General features: G+C 40.8%; 1 protein-coding gene across 2 annotated transcripts; it reads left to right on the plus strand.

Annotated features, from left to right (window-relative positions):
- The first annotated feature begins 31 nt into the window (after positions 1–31).
- On the plus strand, positions 32–25,999 carry cybc1 (cytochrome b-245 chaperone 1). Of its 2 annotated transcripts, XM_043714598.2 has the most exons (8): positions 48–166; positions 412–663; positions 10,787–10,938; positions 11,441–11,482; positions 13,577–13,650; positions 15,264–15,360; positions 17,288–17,432; positions 23,968–25,999. In XM_043714598.2, exons 3-8 carry the CDS (start codon positions 10,851–10,853, stop codon positions 24,092–24,094), a joined length of 573 nt encoding a protein of 190 aa, XP_043570533.1. In that variant the 5' UTR covers positions 48–166; positions 412–663; positions 10,787–10,850; the 3' UTR covers positions 24,095–25,999. The 2 variants fall into 2 exon arrangements, with proteins under 2 accessions (XP_043570532.1, XP_043570533.1); XM_043714597.2 differs by lacking the exon at positions 412–663 and having other exon boundaries at positions 32–166.
- Positions 26,000–27,769: the final 1,770 nt, after the last annotated feature.

Here is a 27,769-nt window from a genome sequence, read left to right on the forward strand (position 1 = left end):
TCTGGGAGATTTAATTTGAATCCACCCCTCCATTGGACAACAGGCTGACGGAAGCTGAGCCAATGAAAAGTCACAGATCTCCAACAAGGAAGAGGAATAACACATTCACAAAGTTCCACGCCCTCCCAGTGACTGAATGCGTTGAGGAGGAGCTGCAGAACGCGTGGTATGGCTTTTGTTCTTTTTTTAAAATACTAAAACGATCTCCAAAATCAGGATTCTACGTTAGCACTGTAAAAGTATGTCGCTGTTGCTTTAGATGTGTATTTCCGTCGAAAACTTGAAACCGTTTGCGCATCATTGAAGAAGTTCCGTATACATTTGAATTATAAACGTTTTTCTTACTTTGTTCCCAAACTTGATTTAAAACACCATTGGTTTACCATCAACATTTACATATTTGTCTTTAAGGAAATCTTCACTGTACATTGTGGAGTACCAGGCGTTACATAAGTTTCGTTCAATATCTCAGTGGTTGGCATACATCTCAAGTCGATGCTCTGATTTCAGACTTCTTCCTTGATACCAACAGCCCTTTCGAAATCACCAGATCGACATAATTCAGTCAGAACAGACCAGGAAAGAGACATCGCAATGAACACAGATAGAACTCAACTGTTTGGTCTTTCAGAATCAGGGCCGGAGACCATAAGTGCCCCTAAGGCAGGTTGCATTCTTGGAAGTGAAATTGCACATTGATTGCCATCATCAAACATGCAGATCTTAAACTCAACATGTTGTTAATATTATCTTGTTTGAAACTAGTTTAAGTAATTTCATTCATCAAATTGGCTTCTGACTATGTAGTGTCATAATACTGTGAATGATCCCTGGAAACCCTTAGATTTTACTGATCTGCTGTTTACCAGTAATATTTATAATGTTTTGATCATTATCTCAATCGAAAACCATAAATTGCTGTTTGGTGAAAATGAAAGCCTCATAATGAACACTGTAGCCATGAATCATTAAAAATTATGATGTATTATTCCAAGCAAGGGTGATTAGAATTAAGAACCGAATTGAGATATCTGGTATATAGCAGTGAATTAATCAGTATCTTCTTAGTATTCAGTACTTGTAGAATGTGATCCATGCTATAAAAGGTGCAATGTAAGTTACGAGTGCTTTGATGGGTTAGAGAAGCAAAATGGTTAGAGAGATGCACATTCCTGGTTAGACATGAATTGTCAAAGAATTGTTTTGGTATGAGCTAATCATCCATTGGGAAATTTCCAAATGTTGAAAATGCAATCTTTTCCAGTTAGTTGTAATACAATGTAAAAATAATAGACTTGTCTTTGTATCTCATATTTTACATCAGTAAATGGAATGAGTACCAGGATGACAGGTGAGAAAGAACAGAGAGTCAAGAAGGGCAGTTCAGGGGACTAAATTGCAGAGTGCACAACCTATGTGTCTGAAAACTGAGAAATAATTAGGTGGGATTGTGATGTACTTAGGTGGGTAACACAGGATCAGAGTCAGAAGGCTGTAGAGATGACTTGGTAAAAGGATTGATAGACATTGTACGAGTAGTAAAGCAACGCTATGGTGGTAGTAGTTAATGAGAGCAATCGTTTTAGACTTAGTGTATTGGGGGACAGGAAGCTAATGCAGAACAACAAGGATAGGGATTGAGGAGCAAATTATTATCAAATGTGGTACAGTTATTCTTATATATAAGGCGTTAGACTATTTAAATGATAAAAAGAGTTGTAACAGAGATTTGATAGAGCTGTTCAAAATCAAGACCAGTGAGCATGACATCAGTAGTAGGCAAGTTTTTGGAGCGGATCCTGAGGGACAGGACCAATATGCATTTGGAAAGGCAAGGACTGATTAGGATAGTCAACATGGCTTTGTGGGTGGGAAATCACATCTCACTGACTTGATTGAGTTTTTTGAAGAAGTAATGAAGAGGAGTGATGAAGACAGAGTAATGTAAGTTGTCTGTATGAACTTCAGTGAGGTGTTCAACAAGGTTCTGCATGATAGACTAATTAATAAGGTTAGTCACATGGGAGAACCAGACAGTTGGATACAAAATTGGCTCAAAGACAAAGGATGGTGGTGAAGGGTTGCTTTTCAGACTGGAGGCCTGTGACCAGTGGTGTGCCGCAAAGATCAGTGCTGGGTCCACTGCTTTTCGTCATTTATATAAATGTTTTGGATGGGAACGTTGGAGGTATGATTAGTAAGTTTGGAGATTACACCAAAATGGGAGGTGTAGTGGATAGCGAAAGAGGTTACCTCAGAGTACAATGGGACCTTGGTCAGATGGGCCGAATGGCTGAGGAGTAGCATATGGAGTTTAATTTAAATAAATATGAAGTGCTCCATTTTGGAAGGGCAAATCAGGGTGGGACTTATACACTTAATGGTAAGGTCCTGGGGAATGTTGCTGAACAAAGAAACCTTGGAGTGCAGGTTCATAGCTCCTTGAAAGTGGAGTTGTAAGTAGATAGGATAGTGAAGTAGGTATTTGGTATGCTTTCCTTTATTGGTCAGTGCATTGTGCATAGGAGTTAGGAGGTCATTTTGTGGCTGTACAGTACATTGGTTAGGCCAGTTTTGGAATCCTGCGTTCAATACTGGTCTTGCCGTTATTGGATGTTGTTAAATTTGAAAGGGTTCAGAAAAGATTTACAAGGATTTTGCCAGGGTTGGAGGGTTTGAGCTATAGGGAGAGGCTGAATAGGCTGGGGGTATTTTCCCTGGAGTGTTGATGCTGAGGGGGACCTTACTGAAGTTTATAATATCATGAGGGGCAAGGACAGGGTGAATAGTCATGGTCTTTTCCCTAGGGTAGGAGAGTTCTAAACTAGAGGGCATAGGTTTGAGAGGAAAGATTTAAAATGGACCTAAGGGGCAATTTTTTCATGCAGACAGTACTGTATGTATGGAATGAGCTATCAGAGGAAGTGATGGAGGCTGGTACATTTACAACATTGAAAAGGCATTTGGATGGGTATATAAATAGAAAGCGTTTAGAGGGACACAGTCAGTTCTGCTCTAACATGTGTTTCTTCAACATGAATTGGATTTAATGCAATTGAAGATTTGGACTGTTATTTGTAGAATGCGAATTTTCCTTAGCTGCATTGGTTAGACTTTTTGTGTTAGATTCCAGCCCCATTAGTTTAAATGGCGCGGGTATTGTGCGATTTTCTTATAATGTGAGATTGCACAAGAATGTAAGTATTGCGTTATATCAGAACAGACTGTATAGGTCAAATGCTGACAAATGGGACTAGATTAATTTAGAATATCTGGTCGGCATGGACAAGTTGGATGAAGGGTCTGTTTCTGTGCTGTAGCTTTCTGTGTCTATGAGAGGGTTGGACAGTGGAGGGAAAGTGACTGTTCCTTTTGGTCAGAGGATTTGATGTGCTGAAGGACCTCTTCTGTACTCTTTGACTCATATGACATCAAATTGAAGTTGTTTGGCAAAAGAACCAAAGGCTATATGGGGAAAAGCATCTTACTCTGAGTTTATGATCTTGAACATACTACCTGAAAGGAGTGGCAAATTTCAAAAGTGAATTAGATAAGTACATGAAGGAAAAGGTTTGCAGGGTGAGAGACATGGAATAGGAGTGGAATTAACTGGATTGCTATTATCAAGAATTGGTACAGAGTAGACTGCTGAGTGATTTCCTTATATCCTTTGGAATAATTCTCTGATTTTCTTCCATGGTTCTATAATATAAGTGATTCAAACAGACTGGAACCTGCAGAGAAAGTTAGAGTATTTAGCACCTCAAATGGGAAATAATGCAAGAGAGTCACTGCATGCAAACAAAGTCATCTTTTTTGTGTTAGATTGCAACAATTCACCATTCTCATTCTAAACAGGTAACTGGATGAATTTCTGTGTGGTATAAGTGTTTGGATAGATATTATAATTTGTTGCATCTTTCATGAAATCATTTTGCTTAATAACTTGGATTTAAACTGAATGTGGTGCTGTGATGCTTGTGTTATTCACTGGATGAAGAGATTGTGGAGTTCAAGTATAGTTTCAGTTACTTAAAGAAATTAACAAAAAACATAGACAAATGTTCAAGTCTGGAATTAATGTTCTCAATATTAGCAAATGAATTCTTGGTGTATTGGTATAAGTTTTCTTCATCCTTCACTAGAATGTAAGCATAAACACCTTCATTTTAAGCTATCTATAGCCTCTGCAAGGCATATTGTATAAAATGCTAAATGCCTATCTCCTAATATCACCAACATTAGTTTCTAGGCGTCAATGTTAAACAAACTAAAACTAAAACCCTAGCCAACTGAAGAAGGAAAAAAAATCATTTTTTATTTATCCCTGGAGCTTTTGACTGATGCTATAGAATATTTTGACTAATGCTGCAGAACATATAGACTTAATGCAGTAATGGTCACAATAACTGCACTCAGTTACTAAATATTACATATATAATTAATGCCCTTTATTGGTTTAATTATGCCTTTATATCGATGGATAGTTGACAATGAATACTGGCAATTATTTTATTAAAAATTAAAACTATTGACCAATTTATTTGACAATTGTATCTTTGAAGATAATTGTGCAACCTAAATTGTAAACCTAAATTGAAGCACGTGACCATGTGGGTGGCACAGTGGTTAGCACTGCAGCTTCACAGCGCCAGAGACCCGGCTTTGATTCCAGCCTTGGGCGACAGTCTGTGTGGAGTTTGTATGTTCTACCCGTGTCTGCGTGGGTTTCCTCAGGTGCTCCGGTTTCCTCCCACAATCCAAAGATATGGAGGTTAGGTGGATTGGCAGTGCTAAACTGCCCATAGCATTAGGCAGGGGAAACTTAGAGAAGTAAGGGAATGGGTCTAGGTGGGTTACTCTTCGGAGGGTTGGTGTGGACTTGCTGGGCCAAATGGCTTGTTTCTACACGGTAGGGATTCTAAGCACCAGCTGGAGCATCACATTGCATCAACTGGAACTGTAGTAATGAGGAAGCTTGTAGCTTTTCATGTGACACAGGATATGCAGGAAGCGCTTGACCATTGTTGTTGGTGGGGGGCATTTGTTCCGAAGAATTAAATATATGTTCTTAGTGTGATTGGATTGTTGTAAATAAGGTGATAACATTTGTTCTCTTGTGGAATGTGTGGCAGCACTTCCTTTTGACCCTGAGGACTGAAAGCTGCGCATATCCAACAGTTGGATGTTGGTTCACTGAACTTCTGATTTATATTGAAGACTCTTAACAAAACTCGTGCTCCATAGGAAAATAACTTGCAATTTAATAAGTTGAGTGGAATATGCACGTAATAGAACAATCTGATACAGTTTTGTGTATACCACAATGAGCAGATTTGAATTTATGAAGCTCAACTCCCTCGTCTTGACTATTCTGGGGTTGGTTGGTGCAGGTGGCCTGGATTGCATGTTTGTGTGTTGTTCCTTGGAGCTCAAGATCTGGGAATGTTATTAATTTAATTTGTATTCTGGGAATCTAAGATGATTTTTTTTTAAAAAGCCATTTTGTAGAACAATGGGCATGTTAGCTGAGCAAGGTTACCTATGACCTTTTTGACATAGTTTAGACCAGTCTCTCATTATGATGTACTGTTAAAAGGGAGCTTACCTAGTTAAGGCATTTGGCCACTTGGCCTGGCTTGATCAGGTTTCCCACTTCAATGTGCATGTAGCTTAATTGGTCAAGCGTACTCAGACTTGTCAATGAGTGTCTCTTCATCTACAAACATTTGCCGTTTTATTGCTGCTTATCTGATTAAGGACATGTGTCTTTGTAATCCCAGCACCAATTTCTGGATAAACCCAGCTGGTTTGCAGCAGAAAGGAGTGTAGCCTGAGAGCTCTCTTAGGGATAAGAGCTGAAGCCGCTACTCTGTTAATGGTTTTAGAATCTTAGCTCAAGTCTGGCTTGTAGGTATCTATGCTATAGTGTAACATTGATGCCATTGGTAAATAAAGGTAATAATTTAAACAAAACTGTCTAAAAGTTTTGCATTCCAGACTGCCACAGAGTACGGTCTCCGGGACGAACTAAGAGAGGCCATTAGGGATTCCCTGAGCTGTCTCAAATAGATACTTTAACAGTAACTGGCAGAAAATAATTTCCTGAATGTTGCATGAAGCTGTAATTGTCCTATTAGGGAAAAGTAACAGAAAAGGGCATAGGCTTAGTGAGAGGGGAAAGATATAAAAGAGACCTAAGGGGCAATTTTTTCACACAGAGGTGGTACGGGTATGAAATGAGCTGCCAGAGGAAGTGGTGGAGGCTGGTACAATTGCAACATTTAAGAGGCATTTGGGTGGGTATATGAATAGAAAGGGGTTGGAGGGATATGGGCCGGGTGCTGGCAGGTGAGACTAGATTGGGTTGGGATATCTGGTCGGCATGGACAGGTTGGACCGAAGGGTCTGTTCTATGCTGTACATCTGTATGACTCTATGACCCTAAATGGATCAGTTGCATGACTGATGCATCTTTTCTTTATTGGAAGCCATCTTTTTAGAACCCCTCATCCTGTTTTCTCTACTCTTATCTCCTAAGTGTGAGGAACTCTCAGTGACAATGATGTCTATTAAAGACTTTGTTTCCATTAAAACTGAAACCATCTGATCAGCTGCCTGTGCTACTTCCCTTCCTGTCCCTAGTTCATCAGACCAAACGTCCGCTGAAGCTCACCCCACCCTAACTGTGAGTGTGTATCATTGTCTTTTGTTTTTACAAGCTCCCAAAAGGCCCTCTCAAAGTTCATTTTTTCCAAGAGTCCCTATTGCTGTTACACTACTGTCCACCCAACTTCCCTTTCTGGTTCCTTGTTAACACATATTGTCAACAATTCTCTTTCAGATATTGTCCCTCATGCTTCATATCTGCTGACATCATCTCTCTCCTCAAAAGCCAGTGCTTGACCGCTCCATCCTTGCAAGTTACTGCTCAATCATCAATTTCTCTATGAAGTTCTTCAACTTGTTGTCACCTCCGAATTCTTTGCCCATCTTTCTCAGAAGTCTATATCTGAATCCTTCTTATCAGACTTCTACTCTCTCCATAGCTGCAAAGACAAATGACATCCAATGTGACTGTGATGAAGGTACACTATTGCTCCTTGCCGTTCTCCACCTGTCTGCAGCTTTTGACATAATTCATCTCACCATCCTTCTTCCAGTCCTCTCCCCTGTAACTAGTTGGGTAAGAATGGTTTTGCTTGGTTTCCTTTCTTATCAATCTAATCATATCACGATTTTTAACCGGCATTGGTTCCTCTTCCCATTCCTACCTCTTCCCTTACTGTTTTTCATCAACATGTTGCCCGTCAATGGCATCATTTGCACGTCTTGCATTAGTTTTCACATGTTTGCCAACAACACACAGCTTTACCTCAAGAGGCTGCTTGTTGATTATCAGAATTCCATCCTATTAATTGCTAGGAAGTTTGAAGCTGTTGTCTTTGCTGTCCACAAAAAACTCTGTTTTCAAGCTGCTGACTTTATCCCTCTTCCTGGCAACTGCCTGAGGATGAATCTGATTGTTTAGAACCTTGGTATTAAACTTGATTCAGCGGACTAGGCAGTGTCCAGGCTCCTGTTCTTGGGCTTGTCCTCTTTGTCCATTTTTTTTCTTTTCCATTTTTCTTCTTCCCCTTTTTTTTTCTTAAACTTACCTGATGAAGAAAGGCTCTTCGGTGTGAAGTTGGCTTTGATGGACTCCAAGCGGCAGTGGTGTCTCAGAGGCAGCGTGGCTTCAAAGTCAGTCAGTGGGCCTGTCAAGTCTGGAGTGGGACTCTCTCTTCCATGTGGAATGGCCCCTGGCAGCGGCATGCGGTGGGCTGGGAAGCCCGGAACGGGACTGTGGCAGCGGAGAAGGAAAATTTGACTGTCTTTACATTTCTTTCTATTATTTTATTCTAAGTTAATGTGAATGGCGCCTATGTATGGCGACAGTGCATACTTTTCATCTCACAATACATATGACACTAAATGATTCAATTCTATGAGAATCGGGCCTCATATTCTTGCCATCACTAAGACTGTGTAATGTCACCTCTGTAACATTGCCCAGTTCCACCTTGCTTTCTCACCTGAACCCTCAACATCAGTTCCATAGCCAAGAAAGCCCAGCAGTGTCTCTACTTTCTGCGCAGGCTACACCACCACAACCACCCCCCCCCCAATCCTCACCACATTCTACAGAGGTTTCATTGAGAGTACCCTTTGCTGCTGCATCACTGCCTAGTTCGGGAATTGCAACGTCTCTGATTATAAGACCCTACAACGGATAGTGAGGATAACTGAGAAGATCATCGTGGTTTCTCTTCCCTCCATTACAGACATATACTCCACACACTGCATCTGAAAGCTAAGAGCATTGTGGAAGACCCCACACACCCCTCACTTAAACTCTTCTCCCTCCTGGCATCTGGCAGAAGATACCGGAGCATTCGGTCTCTCACGGCTAGAATGTACAACAGTTTCTTCCCACAAACCATCAGGCTCCTTAACAGAGAATAATCAGACTCTCTCTCCTGGAACTTTTTGCACAACTTCGAATTGCTGCGAGAAAAATGTCTGGTATTTATCATTCTTCTATTACACTGTAATTTGCGTGTTTTGCACTTCTTATGCACTTTATGCCATGTACGATTGTGTAGTTTGTGCTGTCCATGTAGCACCCTCGGTACTGGAGGAACACTGGCTTTTGTATGGGTAGACATCCAAATAAAAAGCTTTTCGTTTCTCTCTCTCTGTCAAATTAGCAAGGTTAGATCTCATGGAATACAGAGAGAGCTAGCCATTTGGATACAGAACTGGCTCAAAGTTAGAAGACAGAGGGTGGTGGTGGAGGGTTGTTTTTCAGACTGGAGGCCTGTGACCAGTGGAGTGCCACAAGGATCAGTGCTGGGTCCACTACGTTTTGTCATTTACATAAATGATTTGGATGCAAGCATAAGAGGTACAGTTAGTAAGTTTGCAGATGACACCAAAATTGGAGGTGTAGTGGACAGCGAAGAGGGTTACCTCAGATTACAATGAAATGAGAAGTGGCAGATGGAGTTTAATTTAGATAAATGCAAGGTGCTGTATTTTGGGAAAGCAAATCTTTGCAGGACTTACACATTTACACATTTAATGGGAAGGGGAGTGTTGCTGAACAAAGAAACCTTGGAGTGCAGGTTCATAGTTCTTTGAAAATAGAGTCACAGGTAGATAGGATAGTGAAGAAGGCATTTGGTATGTCTTCCTTTATTAGTCAGAGCATTGAGTATAGGATCTGGGAGGTTTAGAGAATATTGGTTAGGCCACTGTTGGAGTATTGTGCACAATTCTGGTCTCCTTTCTGTCTGAATCATGTTGTGAAACTTGAAAGGGTTCAGAAAAGATTTACAAGGATGTTGCCAGGCTTGGAGGATTTGAGCTATAGGGAGAGGCTAAATAGGCTGGGGCTGTTTTTGTTGGAGTGTCGAAGGCTGAGGGGTGACCTCATAGAGGTTTATAAAACCTTGAGGGGCATGGATAGGATAAATAGACAAAGTCTTTTCCCTGGGGTAGGGGAGTCCAGAGCTAGAGGGCATAGGTTTAGAGTGAGGGGGAAAGGTATAAAAGGGACCAAAGGGGAAACGTTTTCACGTAGAGGGTGATGTGTGTCGCCATGTTGACTATCCCTAATCAGTCCTTGCCTTTCCAAATACATGTACATCCTGTCCCTCAGGATTGCCTCCAACACCTTGTCCACCACTGACGTCAGGCTCACTGATCTGTAGTTCCCTGGTGTTTCCTTACCACCTTTCTTAAATAGTGGCACCACGTTAGCAAACCTTCAGTCTTCCGGCAGGAAATAGTGTAGAGACAGAAATTCAGAGAGAATGACAAAAAGCATGTTGGAGGCAAGGAGCAAGGCAGAAAGATTGTAATCAATGAAATAATACAAGAGTTGCAGAAATGTTTTTGATCAGACTGCAAGGTTGCAAGAAGGGAACCATTATTTAAACAAGAATAACTTGTGGAGACGAGCAATGTGCCAGGAGATCCATTAGTGCCTCTAGAAAGAACTATAAAGCACAATGTTTCAAACAGCAGAGAGTCAGTCTGTGCAAGAAATAAAACACGTGAATGTTAATACAGTTTGTGAATCTGATTTCAGGATGCTTTGTAATTTAGATGGAGAAATTATATTAATGAATGTAAGGTTTTCTCAAAGTATAAACTTCTTTTTTTGATTGATAAATTCACTTATTAATACTATTATATACCTCTTAGTAGCTCGCTGAGCATGTATAGATCTACGTTTTTGGAATAGAGGTGGAATGATTCTCCAATGTAATATAAACAGTTTCTATAAAAATGACACCATTTGGATGGGTAGAAAATTAATGTGAAACCACTGAGTTGAACTGGCTGCATAATTGGGAAGTATCGGAGCAGGAGATAAATTGCATTGATTTGAGAATTGATATTTTATTTTACATTTTCTATATAATCTCTTAGTACAATGCATTTTTTTCCTCTAAGTAATTTTTTAAAATAAAAAATTGTTTAAGAACTGGACTTACTGGTTTGGATGCCTTCAGAAGGTACCGAATGATGTTAAATATATGAACTGATAAGATTATTGGCTTCTTGGAAGCATACGCCAATCATTTCTCAAAATGCAAAACGTTTTGGATTATTTAATGTTGCTATTGTACGAGATTTTACATCACTTGTGGAGACCTGTAACGATTGTTGCAATTGGTGTTTGTCATATTTTCTTTCTAATTAATCATTGGACTGTGATTTTGTTTTCCTATTGCAGGTTCATTTGAATACATCTTATAAACATTTGTCATCCATACTTCTGAGTTCTGCTTTTCGTAGGAATGGCATACATGGTTATCGAGGAGCAAACAGATTCAATCCTTCATCTTAAAAGATCTCCTGGTATTAGGTCCTGGTCTGTCTTAGTTGGTAAGTCTGAATTAATTATAGGCACACTCATTTCTGCTCCATCAGAGTATGGGTTCAAGACCCACAAAGTGAATCCATGCTGTGTTATTGGGTGGTGTTGACTACGATACATTTCAACCAGAATCTGATTTTCCTCCTCTGGTGGTTTGCATAAGCATTAAGGATTTCATGTGCTTACTCAAAGAAGGGGAGAGAGTTTTCTGGGTGACCTGATCAACACTTCTTTCTTAATACCATCACTTAGAAAAAATCATTTGATAATTGTCTCATTGTGGAATATTGTTGGTTCAGTGCAAGTGACATATTTCCTTTAAATATTAAATAGAATTCATTGTGGGGAATATTTTTGAGATGTTTTTCTCTAAAATATTTATTTATATTGGGCTGTAATGAGGAAATATGAGGTGATTTAACATAAGTTACTGAAATACACCATTACCAGAGCTGTATAAGTTCACAACAAAAAGTAGTTAACACTGAAATTCTGTTTTCAATTCTGTAGGAATTGGTTCGATTGGTCTAGCTGCTGCTTACTATAGTACAGGTAAGAATATTCAGAGCGCAATTGTTCCACATTCTTCTGATTGTTGTAGCTCGTTTTACTGATTTAAAAAAAAACATGTATTTTCAACAACTTGCAATTATCTCTAAACAAAAGTAAGCTCGAAAAATTAGGTCAATGCACATAAATGCATCACTACAAGAGTATACAGGAAAGCCACACACACAGACCAAGTCCTAAACTATGAAAGTAACCACCCCAACACACAAACGAAGCTGCATCAGGACACTATTCAAAAGGGCCACAACACACTGCAGTACACCAGGACTGCAAAAAGAAGAAGAGGAACACCTATACAAGGTATTCGCCAAAAAGGGATACCCGCGCAACTTCATCAGCAGATACCTAAGAGAAAGACCACGGAACGAGGACATACCACAACCAAAAGGACTAGCCACACTACCATACATCAGGAGCATCTCGGAACTGACTGCCAGACTACTGCGACCCCTAGGACTCATAACGGCACACAAACCAACAGCCACGCTCAGACAACAACTCACCAGAACGAAGGACCCGATACCCAGCATGAGCAAAACAAATGTAGTGTACAAAATCCCATGCAAGGACTGCACTAAACACTATATAGGACAAACAGGAAGACAGCTAACAATCCGCATACATGAACATCAACTAGCCACGAAACGACACGACCAGCTATCCTTAGTAGCCACACACGCAGACAACAAGCAACATGAATTCGACTGGGACAACACTACTATCATAGGGCAAGCCAGACAGAGAACAGCCAGGGAATTCCTAGAGGCATGGCATTCATCCACAAACTCCATCAACAAACACATCGACCTGGACCCAATATACCAACCACTACAGCGGACAGCTGAAACTGACAACCGGAAGCGGCAGGGACAGACCACTATAAACACCGGAGGAAACATCAAAGAAGCGCTTCGCAGGAGGCTCCCAAGCACTGATGATGTCGCCTAGCCAGGGGACGAAACGTTTGCAACAAAAACCTCCAGCTCGGCGAACAGAACCACAACAGCACATAAATGCTAGTAGGAATTCACACAATTATAGCTGTAAGCTTAAGAAAAATAAACAAAGATACAGAAATGGGAAATAAAAAAGAGTAATGTATCTAAAGCAGGAAGAAACCTGATGTTTCACAAATATAGCATTTCAAAATATTGGTTTCAGGGAGTGAAGGAAGTGAACAATGGAATTCTAATGAGTTAATATTAAAACCTCTTTGGCTTTGGTGGGCAAGATCTAACTCGATTTTTTTTGCACTAATTTAAATGCAGAAAAATCTTGGAAATTCTTTTTAAGTAAGCACTCTGGCTTACCTGCTTTTCTGATATTCCTTGTGCCCAAATTGTCAAACATGACTGAGTACATGTCCAGGTTGATCTCAACTCACTTGTATTTTCAAATTTGCAGTTTATTATAATCACAAAAATGATAAACTCCATACATACAGTGTCAAAATATTGTTGGTGGGACAAATCAATCAATCACTGCTTGGGAAGATGCAGTTTTTAAAACTTTTTTTCTCTCCTGCCACCTCCAGCTTAAGAATTATGAAGCAGTGACAGTGCTAGATTGTCTATCTCTGAATACTTTTTAAAAAATTAGTCTATTTGGGTTTATAATTCATTATTATATAGATAGTTTACAGTTGGCAAAATTAGCCACTATGGTGAGTGTACCAGTAGGGCAGGAGTTTCTGATATTGATTAGGTTTTTGAGTGAAGTGGTTTACAGATTAGATAGTTTCTATCGAGAGAAAGCAGGAAGCAGAAATAGATGGTGAGTCTCTCTGGACTAATATTGGAATCTCCAAATGGTGGCAGAACAGTATAAATGGGACCAGGACTCCTGTAAAGAATACTGGCCTAAACTTGATAACGTTATCTCAAGAAAAAACACAGATCTGCACCTAGACGTGAGGTTTCATGAATGAAAATATATTAATATGAGTTGCAACTGGCATACCAAATTGTGAAATCAAGGCAATCAGGGTGCTATGACTGAACTTTTGACTGATTTGTTCTTATAAGTGTGGGGTAGTTATGAGTGAATTAATCATACTTGTGTACTTATTGTTTTCAGACAGTTGGGGATGGAAGTTGTTCTATGTTGTGGGCTGTTTATTTGTGGCTGTACAAAACTTGGAAGACTGGGAGGTAGGCAAGTAGCTATCTACATAAAATTTGCTTTCAGTAGTAGTGATATTACAATGGCATGAATCTGTGTTTATAAATGATTTGTTTGGCTACTTATGAATTATGGAATGTGATTAAGTGTTTTATACTCATTTAAAAATGTTTCAAGAAAAGCTGCACTGTAAAAGTCTAACATGGTGTTAAACTCACTTCGCAACTTTTGAGGTGTCCATCAAGCTTGTTCCTGCTTCCTCAAGTTGTGGGCTTAATGACAGCTACTGTGCTGGCAGTCAGTCCATTGGGTTCAAATGCATTGAGCTGTTCCAAGTTACTGTCCAAGAATTGTTACTGGAAAATCTTAACTCCACCATCTCTTTAACCAGTTTATGGGGGTACACTGCTGTATTGCTGGCCTAGTAATCCAGAAATCTAGATTGATAGGAGTTTGAATTCTACATCGCTTTAAAAACTGAATTCGGTTGAAATACAGTTGGGATGTTGTGGGGAAAAGAAAAGTGGTTCACTAATTGTCTTCATGGAAGGAAACCTGTCCTTATCCATTCTACTCTTTATGTAATTACAGCCCCAGAACAATATAATTCTCTGGTGATTGTGTTCTAAAGTGACCTAACCAGTCTGAGTTCAGTAGTCCATCTTCTCAGTAGCCAGGGATGGAGGAGTAGTACTGACCTTGTCAGTGATCCCCAAATGCTGAGAACTATTAGAAAATTTCAGAATGTATTATGGAAGAGAAACTCTGCTGGCCAGAATCTTTCTCTAGAACAATCCTTAAATTTAAAAGCTTGGAGTGTTGTGTGGATTTAACATCATGTTAGCTGAATTAAAGAATGGCAGAGTGGCTTAGTGGGTAGCACTGCTGCCTCACAGCGCCAGGGATGCGAGTTCGATTCCATCCTCGGCTGACTGTGCAAACTCCACACAGACATTCTCCTAGTTTCTGCGTGGGTTTCCTCCCACAGTCCAAAATGTGGAAGGTTGGGTGGATTGGTCATGCTAAATTGGCCATAATGTCAGGGAATGTTCCATGGAAAATAGTGGGATTGGGTAGCGGGGTGGATCTGGATGTGATGCTCTTCGGAGGGACGGTTCGACTCGATGGGCTGATTGGCCTGCATCCACATTGTGCAGATACTATGAATTCCACAGGAGGAAGATGTTCATGTAGAGATTATTGACACATTTATAAGGCCAAACAACGTTAATGTGATTTCAAGTTTTTAAGCCTTTGTGAATCTGCCTCTTTGAGTAATGTTGGTCAACATTTGACTCCTACCAGCCCTCAACTGAGTTTCTGTCTGCCAACTTAACATTTGGCAGTAGATGGTAGATGTTGAAATCTTCTTTAAAAATGGCTAGAAACAAATAAATAAACAGGAAAAGCTTGAATGCTTTTACAGTTCCTGATTATGTGTACTAATAATACATAAAAATAACCCACAAAAGCTTAATAAAGAAAACTTAAACTCTGGGCAAAGCTTTATAAACCTTGATATATGAAATGAGAATTACAGATTAGCATGTTGTGAAACACTTATTTATTGGTAGGAACAAGAACTATAAACTGAAATGTTATGTATTTTCATTCATTTAAAGGTAGTTTTTCTGTTTTTTAGGAAGTCAGATTTGACAAGAATAAAGGGAATGCAGTTCTTAAAAATTTTAATCTTTATACAAGGATATTAACCATGTGGAGTAAAAGTCCAGAACAAGGTAAAGTGCAAATTTGTATTTCCTGCTTCACAAAATCATTCAGGTTAACTTTGGGGTGCCATGGTAAGCATAATGGGAGAAAGCTTAAACCAAAGCATACTGTTTGCAATGGATAACTATTTTTAGTACCAAATAGAAATTAATTTTTAATTCCTCCTAAATTGCCACTATCACATGGTTTGGTTGAGATCAACAATCAACATTTTCAAACTCACACCATCACTCAGATTAGGATTAAGGTTAAAGCGAAGATTTGGCCTTTAATGAAAAGGCAAGCTTCCTAACATGAACCTTCGTGTGCAGAAAATTAATCTCATTCCCACCTGGATAGATGATCACTCGATAGCATGAGAGACATGGTGCTGAACTTTGTTATTATATACTTGTCAGGATAAATTCAAGAATGGCAAGTTTGAAATGGTGACAACAATTTATGCTCCAGGAGAAAAGGGTGATGATTGATTGGCAAATTGACTTAGATTTATGGGAAAGGAACAAGGGGCTACAGGGTCACCAAGCTCCAGAGTAATTTAATAAAAAAAGGTGCAGGCTTGAAAATATTACTTTCATAGCAGAGAATAGGGACCTGTGTATGAATTCAGGTTGCCTCGAGCAAGTGTAAATGATTGACAACATTAGCTTGACTGATTATCATAAATTCATTGTTAGTGTAGCTATTAACACACTCAGGACTGTTCAACAAGTGCTGCCCAATCACAGAGTCCTACCTAACAATCAGGCAATGCCTGGGTTCCAGGTTTCATTCTGGAGATTGTTCACAAACTGATTTGTACGCATGTCAGATCACAATGCAGGACAATATAAAGGTGCAATTCAAAGTGCAGGAAATGTTTATATTGTCTGATCTTTAAAGTTACACCCCTGAATGAGATCATGTTCATAAATACAAGTGATCATAAGTTGGAGGCTCATAAATTGGGTACGCCCTGTAGCTATTTTGTTTTGGGTTTTGCCAAGCTAGCTAGTTGAGTATGGTCTGTGCACTACCTGTATAAACAACCGAGAAAACATGCCGTATTCATTCAATCAATCAGTCATTGGGAAGGACAGCATATCTGCTGGCTTTGCACTGCTTCTGAACTTCAGGCATGACATCATTCAGTTTTGTGGTAGACAGTACATCTTTTATACTGATAGCATCCTCTTAGTGGAAAATATCCCTGTGTATCTGTTACACAGTGACATTGCGAAATGGCTTCCTTAATCTTTTTGTTCCCATTTTTGAGGTACTTTGCCTTTCCAGTGTAACTGTCGCCACTCTATGTATTTTTCAGATCTGAAAGTGGCAGTCTTTGGTCCATTCGAGAACTTGCATTAGACACAAGGAAAGGCAATGCAGTGCTAATGTGATTGGACTAATAATCTAAAACCCGAAGCTACAATATTTTGAAGACATTGACTCAAATCCATCATCGTGTATCGTGAAATTTGAATTTGACAAAAATCTAGAATTAAAAAAAGCTGGTTTAAAGACAATGAAATACCTACTTGCTGATTGTCATACAGGCCTATCTGTTTCACTAATGTCCTGTAGAGAATGAAATTTGCTGTCCTTAATTGGTCTGGCCAGACTCGGAGCAAGGTGTTTGGCCTTTACTTGTACTTTGAAATGGCCTAGCGAGCCAATAAATTCCACAACAATTAGTGATGGGCTGGCCTAGCCAATGATAAACACACCTCATGAAATAAAAAACTGAATAACGATGTGATTAGGTTGGTCACAGTCTTGCAGAACAGCTTTCACATGTTCTATTTCTCCATTACGGCTTCTACATCTTCAAGTATAGAGTTGTGCTACCATTCTTCTCTTCTTGTTAAGATGTGTTCATTGCAATGTTGATTTGATGATCTTGTGTAATACTTGTTCTGCTCATTGCATTCGAGTGACTGTGTGTTCCATTTATAGTGGTGGCACAGCTTCAGCATATTCGTGCCGTTACTGTAGACGAGGAGAGAGTCCGCTATTTGGGAAAAGGATATCTTGTGGTACTGCGGTTTGCGACTGGGTTTTCACACCCAATTACTCAAAGTGCTGTGTTAAGTAATCGAAGGTAAGTAATTAAACAATCTTGATAAGATTTGTTTTGTTTTATGTATATTAACCTGATTTATAATAACTTTCTGGAGTTGTAGAATGACTACTGTTTGTATTTTACTTAATGTTATGGAAATTAATCAACAAATTCATTTCATGGATAAATTGTTACTGCTTAATTGCATTTTTATATTTCCAACACCAGCATGTCCAATGGTACAATTGACGAACATAGTCCACTGAGGCTAATTAAATAAATTGCATGTCTTTTAAAATCTTTTAAAATAGGGAGGTAGTCACACTTAAGTTACAGGACAAAGGTGGGTGGGTGACCGTTAGGAGAGGGAAAGGGAATAGGCAGACAGTGCAGGGAGCCCCTGTGGCTGTTCCCGTCAGTAAGAAGTTGTTAGGGAGGGGCCCTACCAAGGGAAAGCCATAGTGGCCAGGTTTCTGGCACTGAGACTGGGTCTGTGGCTCAGAAGGGGTGGGGGTGGGGGTGGGGGGGGGGGTTGGGTTGGTAGGTGGGGGTGATGGGGGGTGGGGGGAGGGAGAATAGGAGAGCGATAGTGATAGGAGGCTCAATGGTGAGAGGAGCAGACAGGAGATTCTATGTTCGCGAATGAGACTCCTGGGCGGTATGTTGCCTCCCGGGTGCCAGAGTCACGGATCGAGTCTACAGGATTCTTAAGGGGGAGGGAGAGTAACCAGAAGTCACGGTATACGTTGGTAACATAGATAAGGAAAGGGTTGAGGATCTGAAATGTGAATATAGGGAGTTAGGTTGGAATCTAAAAGGCAGGACGAGCAGAATAGTAATCTCAAGATTGCTACTGGTGCCATGGGCTAGTGAGGCTAGGAACAGGGAGTGAGTGCAGATGAACACATGGCTGCAAGGCTGGTGTCGGAGGGAGGGCTTCAGATATGTGGATCATTGGGATACCTTCTGGGGGAAAGGACGAGTTACACCTGAATTAGAGGGGGCACCAATATCCTGGGGGGGAGGTTTGCTCGAGCTCTTTGGGAGGGTTTAAACTAGATGGCAGGGGTGTGGGAAGCGGAGCTACAGATCAGATGATGGAATAGGTAGTGAACAGTCAGATACAGTGTGATCAGAGTCTAAGGAGGGATAGACAGTTGATAGGGCAAAGGTGCAGTCAGTGTGATGGGTTGAAGTGTGTCTATTTTAACGCAAGGAGTGTCAGGAATAGGGGTGATGAACTTAGACCATGGATTAGTACTTGGAACTATGACATTGTGGCCATTATTGAGACTTGGATATCACAGCGGCAGGAATAGTTGTTGGATGTTCCAAGGTTTAGATTTTTTTTAGATTAGATTACTTACAGTGTGGAAACAGGACCTTCGGCCCAACAAGTCCACACCAACCCTCTGAAGAGCAACCCACCAGACCCATTCTCCTACATTTACCCCTTCACCTAACACACGGGCAAGTTAGCATGGCCAATTCACCTAACTAGCAAATTTTTGGACTGTGGGAGGAAACCGGAGCACCTGGAGGAAACCCAAGCAGACACTGGGAGAACATGCAAACTCCACACAGACAGTTGCCTGAGGCGGGAATTGAATCCAGGTCTCTGGCACTGTGAGGCAGCAGTGCTAACCACTGTGCCACCATGCTGCCCACTTATTGGGGGTGGGGGAGGTAAGAAGTGGAGGAGTGGTATTGTTAATTAGTGAGTGCGTCACAGCTGCAGAAAAGGAGGTCGTCGAGCAAGATTTGTCTACAGAGTTAGTATGGGTGGAGGTCAGAAACAGGAAGAGAGCAGTCACTATTGGGAGTTTTCTATAGACTCTCCAGTAGCAACAGAGACACTGAGGAGCCAATTGGGAGGCAGATTTTGGAAAGGTGCAGAAGTAACAGGGTTGTTGTCATGGGTGACTTTAATCTTCCTAATATTGATTGGAACCTCCTTACTTCAAATAGTTTGGATGGAGCAGTTTTCGTCAGGTGTGTCCAGGAAGGATTCCTGACTCAAATGTAGATCGGCTGACTAGAGGGGAGGCCATATTGGATTTGGTGCTTGACAATCATCCAGAGCAGGTGTTAGATCTCTCAGTGGGAGAGCATTTTGATGATAGTGATCACAACTCCCTGACCTTTACTACAGTCATGGAGAGAGATAGGAGCAGATGGTATGGGGGGAGGGTGTGGAATTATAATGCTATTAGGCAGGAACTGGGGTGCCTCAATTGGGAACAGATGTTCACAGGGAAATGCACAACAGAAATGTGGAGGTTGTTTAGGGAACACTTGCTGATAGTGCTGGATAGGTTTGTCCCACTGAGACAAGGAAGGGATGGTAAGTTGAAAGAACTATGGGTGACAAGTGATGTGGAACATCTGGTCAAAGATGAATAAGGAAGCTTATTTAAGGTTGAGGAGGCAAGGATCATACAGGGCTTTAGACGTTACAAGGTAGCCAGGTAAGAACTGAATAATAGACTTAGGAGAGCTAGAAGGGGGCAAAGAACAAAGAACCTTACTGCATAGGAACAGGCCCTTCGGCCCTCCAAGCCTGCGCCGATCCAGATCCTCTATCGAAACCTGCAGCCTATTTTCTAAGGTTTGTATCCCTTTGTTCCCTGCCCATTCATGTATCTGTGTAGATACATCTTAAATGACATTAGCGTTCTCACCCCTAACACCTCTGCTGGCAACACATTCCAGGCACCCTCTGTGTGAAGAACTTTCCCCGTATATCTCCCCTAAACTTTTCCCCTCTTACTTTGAACTCGTGACCCCTAGTAATTGAGTTCCACACTCTGAGAAAAAGTTTCTTGCAATCCACCCTGTCTATACCTCTCATGATTTTGTAGGCCCCAGTCAGGTTCCCCCCCTCAACCGCCTTCTTTCTAATGAAAAAAATCCTAATCTATTCAACCTCTCCTTATAGCTAGCACCCTCCATACCAGGCAACATCCTGGTGAACCTCATTTGCACCCTCTCTAAAGCATCCACATCCTTTTGGTAATGCGGCAACCAGAACTGTACACAGTATTCCAAATGTGGTCGAACCAAAGTCCAATACAACTGTAACATGACCTGCCAACTCTTATACTCAATACCCCATCCGATGAAGGAAAGCATGCCGTATGCCTTCTTGATCACTCTACTGACTTGCATTGCCACCTTCAGGGAACAATGGGCCTGAACAGCCAGATCTCTCTGTATATCAATTTTCCCCAGGACTTTACCATTTACAATATAGTTTGCTCTTGAATTGCGTCACCCTGCATTTGTCGGGATTGAACTCCATCCGCCATTTCTCTGCCCAACTCTCCAATGTATCGATATTCTGCTATACTCTCTGACAGTCCCCTTCACCATCTGCTACTCCAGCAATCGTAGTGTCATCTGCAAACTTGCTAATGAGGCAACCTACACTTTCCTCCAAATCATTTATGTATATCACAAACAACAGTGGTCCCAGCACAAATCCCTGTGGGACACCATTGGTTACAGGTCTCCACTTTGAGAAGCTCCCTTCCACTACTAGTCTCTGTCTCCTGTTGCCCAACCAGTTCTCTATCCACCTAGGCAGAACACCCTGGACCCCATGCAATTTCACCTTCTTAATCAGCCGGTAGGAACTTTATCAATCACCTTACTGAAGTCCATGTATATGACATCTACATCCCTTCCCTCATCAATTAACTTTGTCACCTCTTCAAAGACTTCTATTAGGTTTGTCAGACATGATCTTCCCTGCGCAAAACCATGCTGTCTATCACTGATAAGCCCATTTTCTCCTAAATGGGTATATATCCTTTGCCTTAGGGGCATTCTAGGATTTAGCAGGGAGGATTAAGGAAAACTGCGAGGCATTCTACACTTATGTGAGCAACAAGAGGATGGCCAGAGTGAGGATAGGGCCGATCTGGGATAGTGGAGGGAACTTGTGCCTGCAGTTGGAGGAAGCAGGGGAGGTCCTTATTGAATACTTTGCTTCAGTATTCACTGCTTAGAGGGACATTGACGTTTCTGACATCAGCGTGAAATAGATTGATATGCTAGAACAAGTTGATGTTAAGAAGGAGGATGTCCTGAAAGCTTTGAAAAACATAAGGATAGATAAGTCCCCTGGGCCAGACGCGATATACACAAGGTTACTACAGGAAGTGAGGGAAGAGATTGCTGTATCTTTGTGTCCTCACTGTTGACTGGAGCAGTGCCAAATGATTGGAGGGTGGAGAATGTTATTCCCCGGTTCAAGAAAAGGACGAGGGATAATCCTGGGAACTACAGACCAGTCAGTCTTGTGTCAGTCATGAGCAAATTATTGGAGAGCACTCTGAGAGATAGGATTTATGATTACTTGGAAAACCATAGTTTGATTAGAGATAGTCAGCATGGCTTTGTGAGGGGCAGGTCATGCCTCACAAACCTTATTGAATTCTTTGAGGATATGACAAAACACTTTGAAGGTAGAGCATTGGATGTGGGTCACCATAGTAGGTTCATTCAGAAAGTAAGGAGGCATGGGATACAGGGAAACCTGTCTGTCTGGATACAGAATTGTCAGACCCATAGAAGACAGAGGGTGGTAGTTGATGTAAAGTATTCAGCCTGGACCTCAGTGACCAGTAGGGTTCCACAGGAATCGGTTCTGGGACCTGTGCTCTTTGTGATTTTTATAAATGACTTGGATGAGGAAGTGGAAGGATTGGGCTAATAAGTGGCAGATGGAGTTCAACCTGGAAAAGTGTGAAGTGATTCACTTTGGAAGGTTGAATTTGAATGCCGAATATAGGGTTAAAGGCAGGATTCTTGACAGTGTGGAGGAACAGAGGGATCTTGGGGTCCATGCCTATAGATCGCTCAAAGTTGCCACCCAAGTTGATCGGGTTGTCAAGAAGGCATATGGTATGTTGGCTTTCATTAGCAGGGGATTGAGTTTAAGAGTCATGGGTTTATTCTGCAGCTCTATAGAGGCCTGGTTAGACCACCCTTGGAATATTATGTTCAGTTCTGGTCGCCTCATTATAGGAAGAATGTGGAAGCTCCAGACAGGGTGCAGAGGAAATTTATCAGGATGCTGCCTGGACTGAAGGGCATACCTTCTGAAGGAAGGTTGAGGGAGCTCAGCCTTTTCTTATTGGAGTGCAGAAAGGTGAGAGACGACTTAATAGAGGTGTACAAGACGATGAGAGGAATCGATAGAATGAATAGTCAGAGACTTTTTCCAAGGACAGAAATGGTTATCACAATGAGGCATAACTTTAAGGTGATTGGATGAAGGTTTAGGGGAGATGTCAGAGGTAGGGGTTCTTTACTCAGAGTGGTAGGTGTGCGGAATGCACTCTCAGCGGTTGTAGTAGAGTCAGATGCATTAGGGACATTTAAGTGACACTTGGTAGGCACATAGATGATTGTAAAATGAAGGGTATGTAGGTTAGTTTGATCTTAGAGTAGGATAAAAGGTTGGCACAACATCAACGGCCAAAGGGCCTGTATTGTTCTGTGTTCTGCGGATAATGGAAATAGGAACAAAATACTGCAGATGCTGGAGATCTGAAATGAATGCAGAAAGTGATCGGTTGACTTGGTAGCATATGTGGAGAGAGAAATAATGTCAGACATGCTGAGCTTTACTAATATTCTCTGTTTTTATTGACCATGTAATCATGCCACCAAGGTACTGTTTCTCAACCTCACTCTCAGGTTAAACCACCACCAGTCATGTCTGTAATGAGACCATGGCCTATGATCCTCCGAACTATGGTGACTTTACTTTCATAGAATGTTCAATGAGCAAACAAGTGTAAAATCTGATGTTTATACTACATTGGCTGGGGGTGGGAATCGAATAACATTTTGTTTATATGTCCAGGTTTTCCCCATTAAACACCATTTGTGTTTTGACACTGGTTACTCAATAAAATATTGAAGTCACCAGTGCAGAAATATATCTGTTTATGTCTTTCAATGAGCATCATTTCAGAACTGATTCCAAAAATTAAAATAGATGATGTTCTGGCTTCACGATCATTCACATCTTTGCATTACTGTGAAAGTATCAGCCTGGACCCCAGTGCTTGCCCATCCCATTCATCAGAGGAAATAGGAAAGAAAACTTCAGTTGTCCTTATGCATCTTTTATCTGAACACAGAGTTTGAGAAATCTGGCAACAAACCACACATTCTTCCCCTTCAGCAAAACATAAAACTAAGAGGCAAAGATGACGCACATAATTGATTTTACAAGAGTAAAATGAACAGAGTGGTCTGGTAAAAGAAGAAAAGTAAGCATTTTAGCTTATACGGTATTTTGAAGCATTCTCATTCAATGAATTATTTTGAAGAATAAAGATTTTGCCATCTTGCGAAATTTCAGTTCACATTTGAGGGATGTCCGTTAATGACTCCATCTACAACATGTCTCATTTGCAGTTGATGTTACGTAGTGATATGACTTTGAGATTATGCAGGTGTGGGAGAAAGGATGAAAATGGGCTGTGTCATTCCAAATATATTGTTTGACATGGTGTGTGCAATTCTAACTTGCCTCACTTTTCCTTTCCTTTCACAGTGACGTTGATGCTGTAGCACAACTTATAACTAACTTCCTAAACCTTAACAAACCATCCTTTGAAGATAAACTGAGATTGTCTCCAGACAGTAGTGATGGCACTGGCAGTGACAATGAAAAAAACTAAAGATTATCATCAGGATATTAAGCACAGCGCCAAAAGTAAACAAGGGCTTTTAAAAATGAGTGAACATTTGAAGAACATTGAAGAGTCGGCCTTAAACAAACTCGTTGTGAAACAGCACAGGCATCAATGTCCAACTCTTAATACAGTCTGCATGGCCAATTTCTTTCCTGGTGAAATAAAGTATAATTTTGCACATTTTGGTGTTGCTAACATAATCCACTTGCTTTGGCAGAATGCTACTTTGATCAAATGCACAAAACAAACAAGCTTTAAAAGACAATAGCTAGTTACGTCGGAAATATTGAATGGAGAACCTTCCATTTCATTTGTGTCTGTCCTTAAAACTGTGTTCTGTTTATAATCCTTTTCAATTCATTTTGGGTTTTCTTCTAAAGCAGAATTTATTCAACTGATTTTACATAAAGTGAAAGAATGCAATGAAAAAAGTGCAGATGTTTTATATATTTCAGTAAAGCCAAAACATAGACACGGTGTTGTTAGTGTTCAAATGGTGAGATCTTTTGTAGTGTTTCAAAAAGTGTGTTTTGTACACAATTGTCTTATGAGGTTACTATCTTTAACAGAGATGGACAGATTAGTAAAAGCATGTTTCAATGCTGAACATCCTGTGCAGCTGTAATTTAATTTTGTAAGGGATAGAGGTGTGATACTGGCAGATTATTTAAGGTTTCGGGTATTGGCCTGCTGAAAAGATCAGAGGCTGACAATTTTACACTGAGCACCTCATCACCAAGGCCCGTGCATCATCTAAAACGCACAATTCAGGAATATGATGGAACACTCTCTTAAACAGTGCAGTTCCACCAATGCTTGAGGAGCTTGACAACATCCAGACAAAGCTGTTTTGTTAATTGGTACCCCATCAATAACATCAAACATTGATTCCCTCCACCATTCCAGTAGCAGCAATGTGTATCATCAACAGGGTCACAGCAGCAACTTGTCAGGCCATCTTCAGCAGCACCTTCCAAACCCATGATCTCTATGGCCCAGAAGGACAAAGCCAGCAAATGCATAAGTAGACCACCGCTAACAAATTCCCTTCGAAGCCCCATACCATCCTGACTTGGATTTATGTAGTTGTTTCTTCACAGGTGCTGAGTCAATATCTTGGAACTCCCTTAGTGTAAGTGTACCTTCACCACGGGGACTGCAGCAAATGAGGAAGGTAGCTGATCATTACTTTCAAAGGCAACTAGGGACAGGCAATAAATGATAACTTTGTTAGTGATGCCATGTGTCATGAGGAAACGAAATTAAACGTACTGTAAGTTACATCTCTCTGAGAAGGGGATGGAGACAGTGAAATCTTGGTTTGATAAATCTTGGTTTGATAAATCTTTTGAGTGTCAAAAATGGCCTAATCTATCCCTTTGGCAGAGATATGAGTTATGATCTTAAATAGGTACATTGGGTTTCACATTGTATGCACATGCTGGTTCTATTCATGTTGGGAGAGGTGTAAATTAATCATGTATGAATTTGTGTCACTATTTTCAGGTCATTGAAAACCTGGAGTGTACAAAATTGAGGAATGGAGCCAGCTGCTCTGAAACTCAATGAGTTTGCATGCTGGTAGGACAGTTGTATGTTAGTATTCTGGCTTATTGGGAGATGGAGGAGTCTGAAAGGCCCAGTTGACTCTGGGACTCGACTCACATCCCGACATTTCAATCAAATGTGATTGAATCAATTGAATTGAAAAAGCTACAATAATAAGGAACCATTTCATACTATTTGCTAATGCGTGTAAATGATCCTGGCATGGAAAAGAAATGGCTGAAAGCCATTTGCATTATAAAGTACTGGGCTATGTTCACTGTCATTCTGATTAATCAATGTGTATATCTGTTACTTTTTATTAAAGCTATCTCAGTAAGGATCCTATCAGGCTCAAGTGTATTTATTTGTGGGTGGCACGGTGGCTCAGTGATTAGCACTGTTGCCTCCCAGCACCAAGGACCCGGTTTGATTCCAGCCTGGGTGATTGTGCAAACTCCACACAGACAGACATTCTCCCTGTGCTTGTGTGAGTTCACGTTCGGTGCTCTAATCTCTTACCAAAGTCCAAAGATGTGCAGGTTAAGTAAATTGGCCATGCTAAATTGCCCATAGTGTCCCGGGATGTGCAAGTTAGGTACATTAGCTATGGGAAATGCAGGGTAATGGGGTTAGGGTGAGGGAGCTGGGTTTGGGTGGGATGCTGCTTGGAGAGTTGGTGCAGACCTGATAGGCTGAATGGCTTCTTTCTGCATGGTAGGGAGTCTAAGATTCTAAAGTTTAGATCAACAAAGTTTCTTTTTAAAGCAAAGTGACATTCTGTTTAATGTACATTCCTGACACAGGTACTGTAAATGGTCAAGCAAGTTGCATATTCTGGCTATAGTTTATTAAAGGATTGCTCAGAGATTTGTTGGATATAATTCTGGTTTGCAGGGTATAACGTGAAAGCAGTAAATGGTTGCTATGTTCCGTTTTATTGAAGCTGCTTCCACACCCACCCATCAACAATTAAACCCTGAGTCACTATTTCTCTCTTTTTCCATTTCCATCCCTTTCCACACCAATTCCGATCATTGTTCCATCCTCATTCTTCCCTGCTTCCCTTTCTTGGGCCAATCATTCCTGCCCACCCAATGAACTGAATATATACCTGGTCTTGACTCCTTGCTTGCTATGTCGTGAAAGACCAATTATTCACTATTTTAAAAAAAAGTACATTACAGCAAGAACAAAACCAAATTGCTGAAGAAACTCAGCAGACAAAATGGGCCGAATGGCCACCTCCTACACCATAAAATTTCCAAGATTAAACCACATTATGATTAATGTAAACTCCATCGTAAAAGGTGAACTTTAGCAGAGTTTAACGTGTGCCTTATACTTTGCATCAATTACTTTATTTTTACATTAAGGATTCTTCTTTTGCATATAGAATCATAGAGATGTACAGCATGGAAACAGACCCTTCAGTCCAACCTGTCCATGCCGACCAGATATCCCAACCCAATCTAGTCCCACCTGCCAGCACCCGGCCCATATCCCTCCAAACCTTTCCTATTCATTTACCCATCCAAATGCCTCTTAAATGTTGCAATTGTACCAGCCTCCACTACTTCCTCTGGCAGCTCATTCCATACACGTACCACCCTCTGCGTGAAAAAGTTGCCCCTTAGGTCTCTTTCATATCTTTCCCCTCTCACACTAAACCTTTGCCCTCAAGTTCTGGACTCCCTGACCCCAGGGAAAAGACTTTGTCTATTTATCCTATTCATGTCCCTCATGATTTTGTAAATCTCTATAAGGTCACTCCTCAGCCTCCGATGCTTCAGGGAAAACAGCCCCAGCCTATTCAGCCTCTCCCTGTAGCTCAAATCCTCCAACCCTGACAAAATCCTTGTAAATCTTTTCTGAACCCTTTCAAGTTTCACAACATCTTTCCGATAGGAAGGAGACCAGAATTACATGCAATATTCCAATAGTGGCCTAACCAATGTCCTGTACAGCTGCAACATGACCTCCCAACTCCTGTACTCAGTGCTCTGACCAATAAAGGAAAGCATACCAAATGCCTTCTTCACTATCCTATCTACCTGCGACTCCACTTTCAAGGAGCTATGAACCTGCACTTCAAGGTCTCTTTGTTCATCAGCA

The sequence above is a fragment of the Chiloscyllium plagiosum genome, unplaced genomic scaffold (assembly GCF_037043375.1).
Source record: "Chiloscyllium plagiosum isolate Xiang-an unplaced genomic scaffold, Cpla_swu_hap1 HiC_scaffold_25, whole genome shotgun sequence".
Taxonomy (NCBI): domain Eukaryota; kingdom Metazoa; phylum Chordata; class Chondrichthyes; order Orectolobiformes; family Hemiscylliidae; genus Chiloscyllium; species Chiloscyllium plagiosum.

Bases quoted from the DNA above. Each gene is read 5' to 3' on its own strand.
- cybc1 (XM_043714597.2), top strand. From the start codon at position 10,851: ATGGCATACATGGTTATCGAGGAGCAAACAGATTCAATCCTTCATCTT. The intron at 11,483-13,576 runs GTAAGAATATTC...TATTGTTTTCAG, and splicing joins TGCTGCTTACTATAGTACAG to ACAGTTGGGGATGGAAGTTG. The intron at 17,433-23,967 runs GTAAGTAATTAA...TTCCTTTCACAG, and splicing joins GCTGTGTTAAGTAATCGAAG to TGACGTTGATGCTGTAGCAC.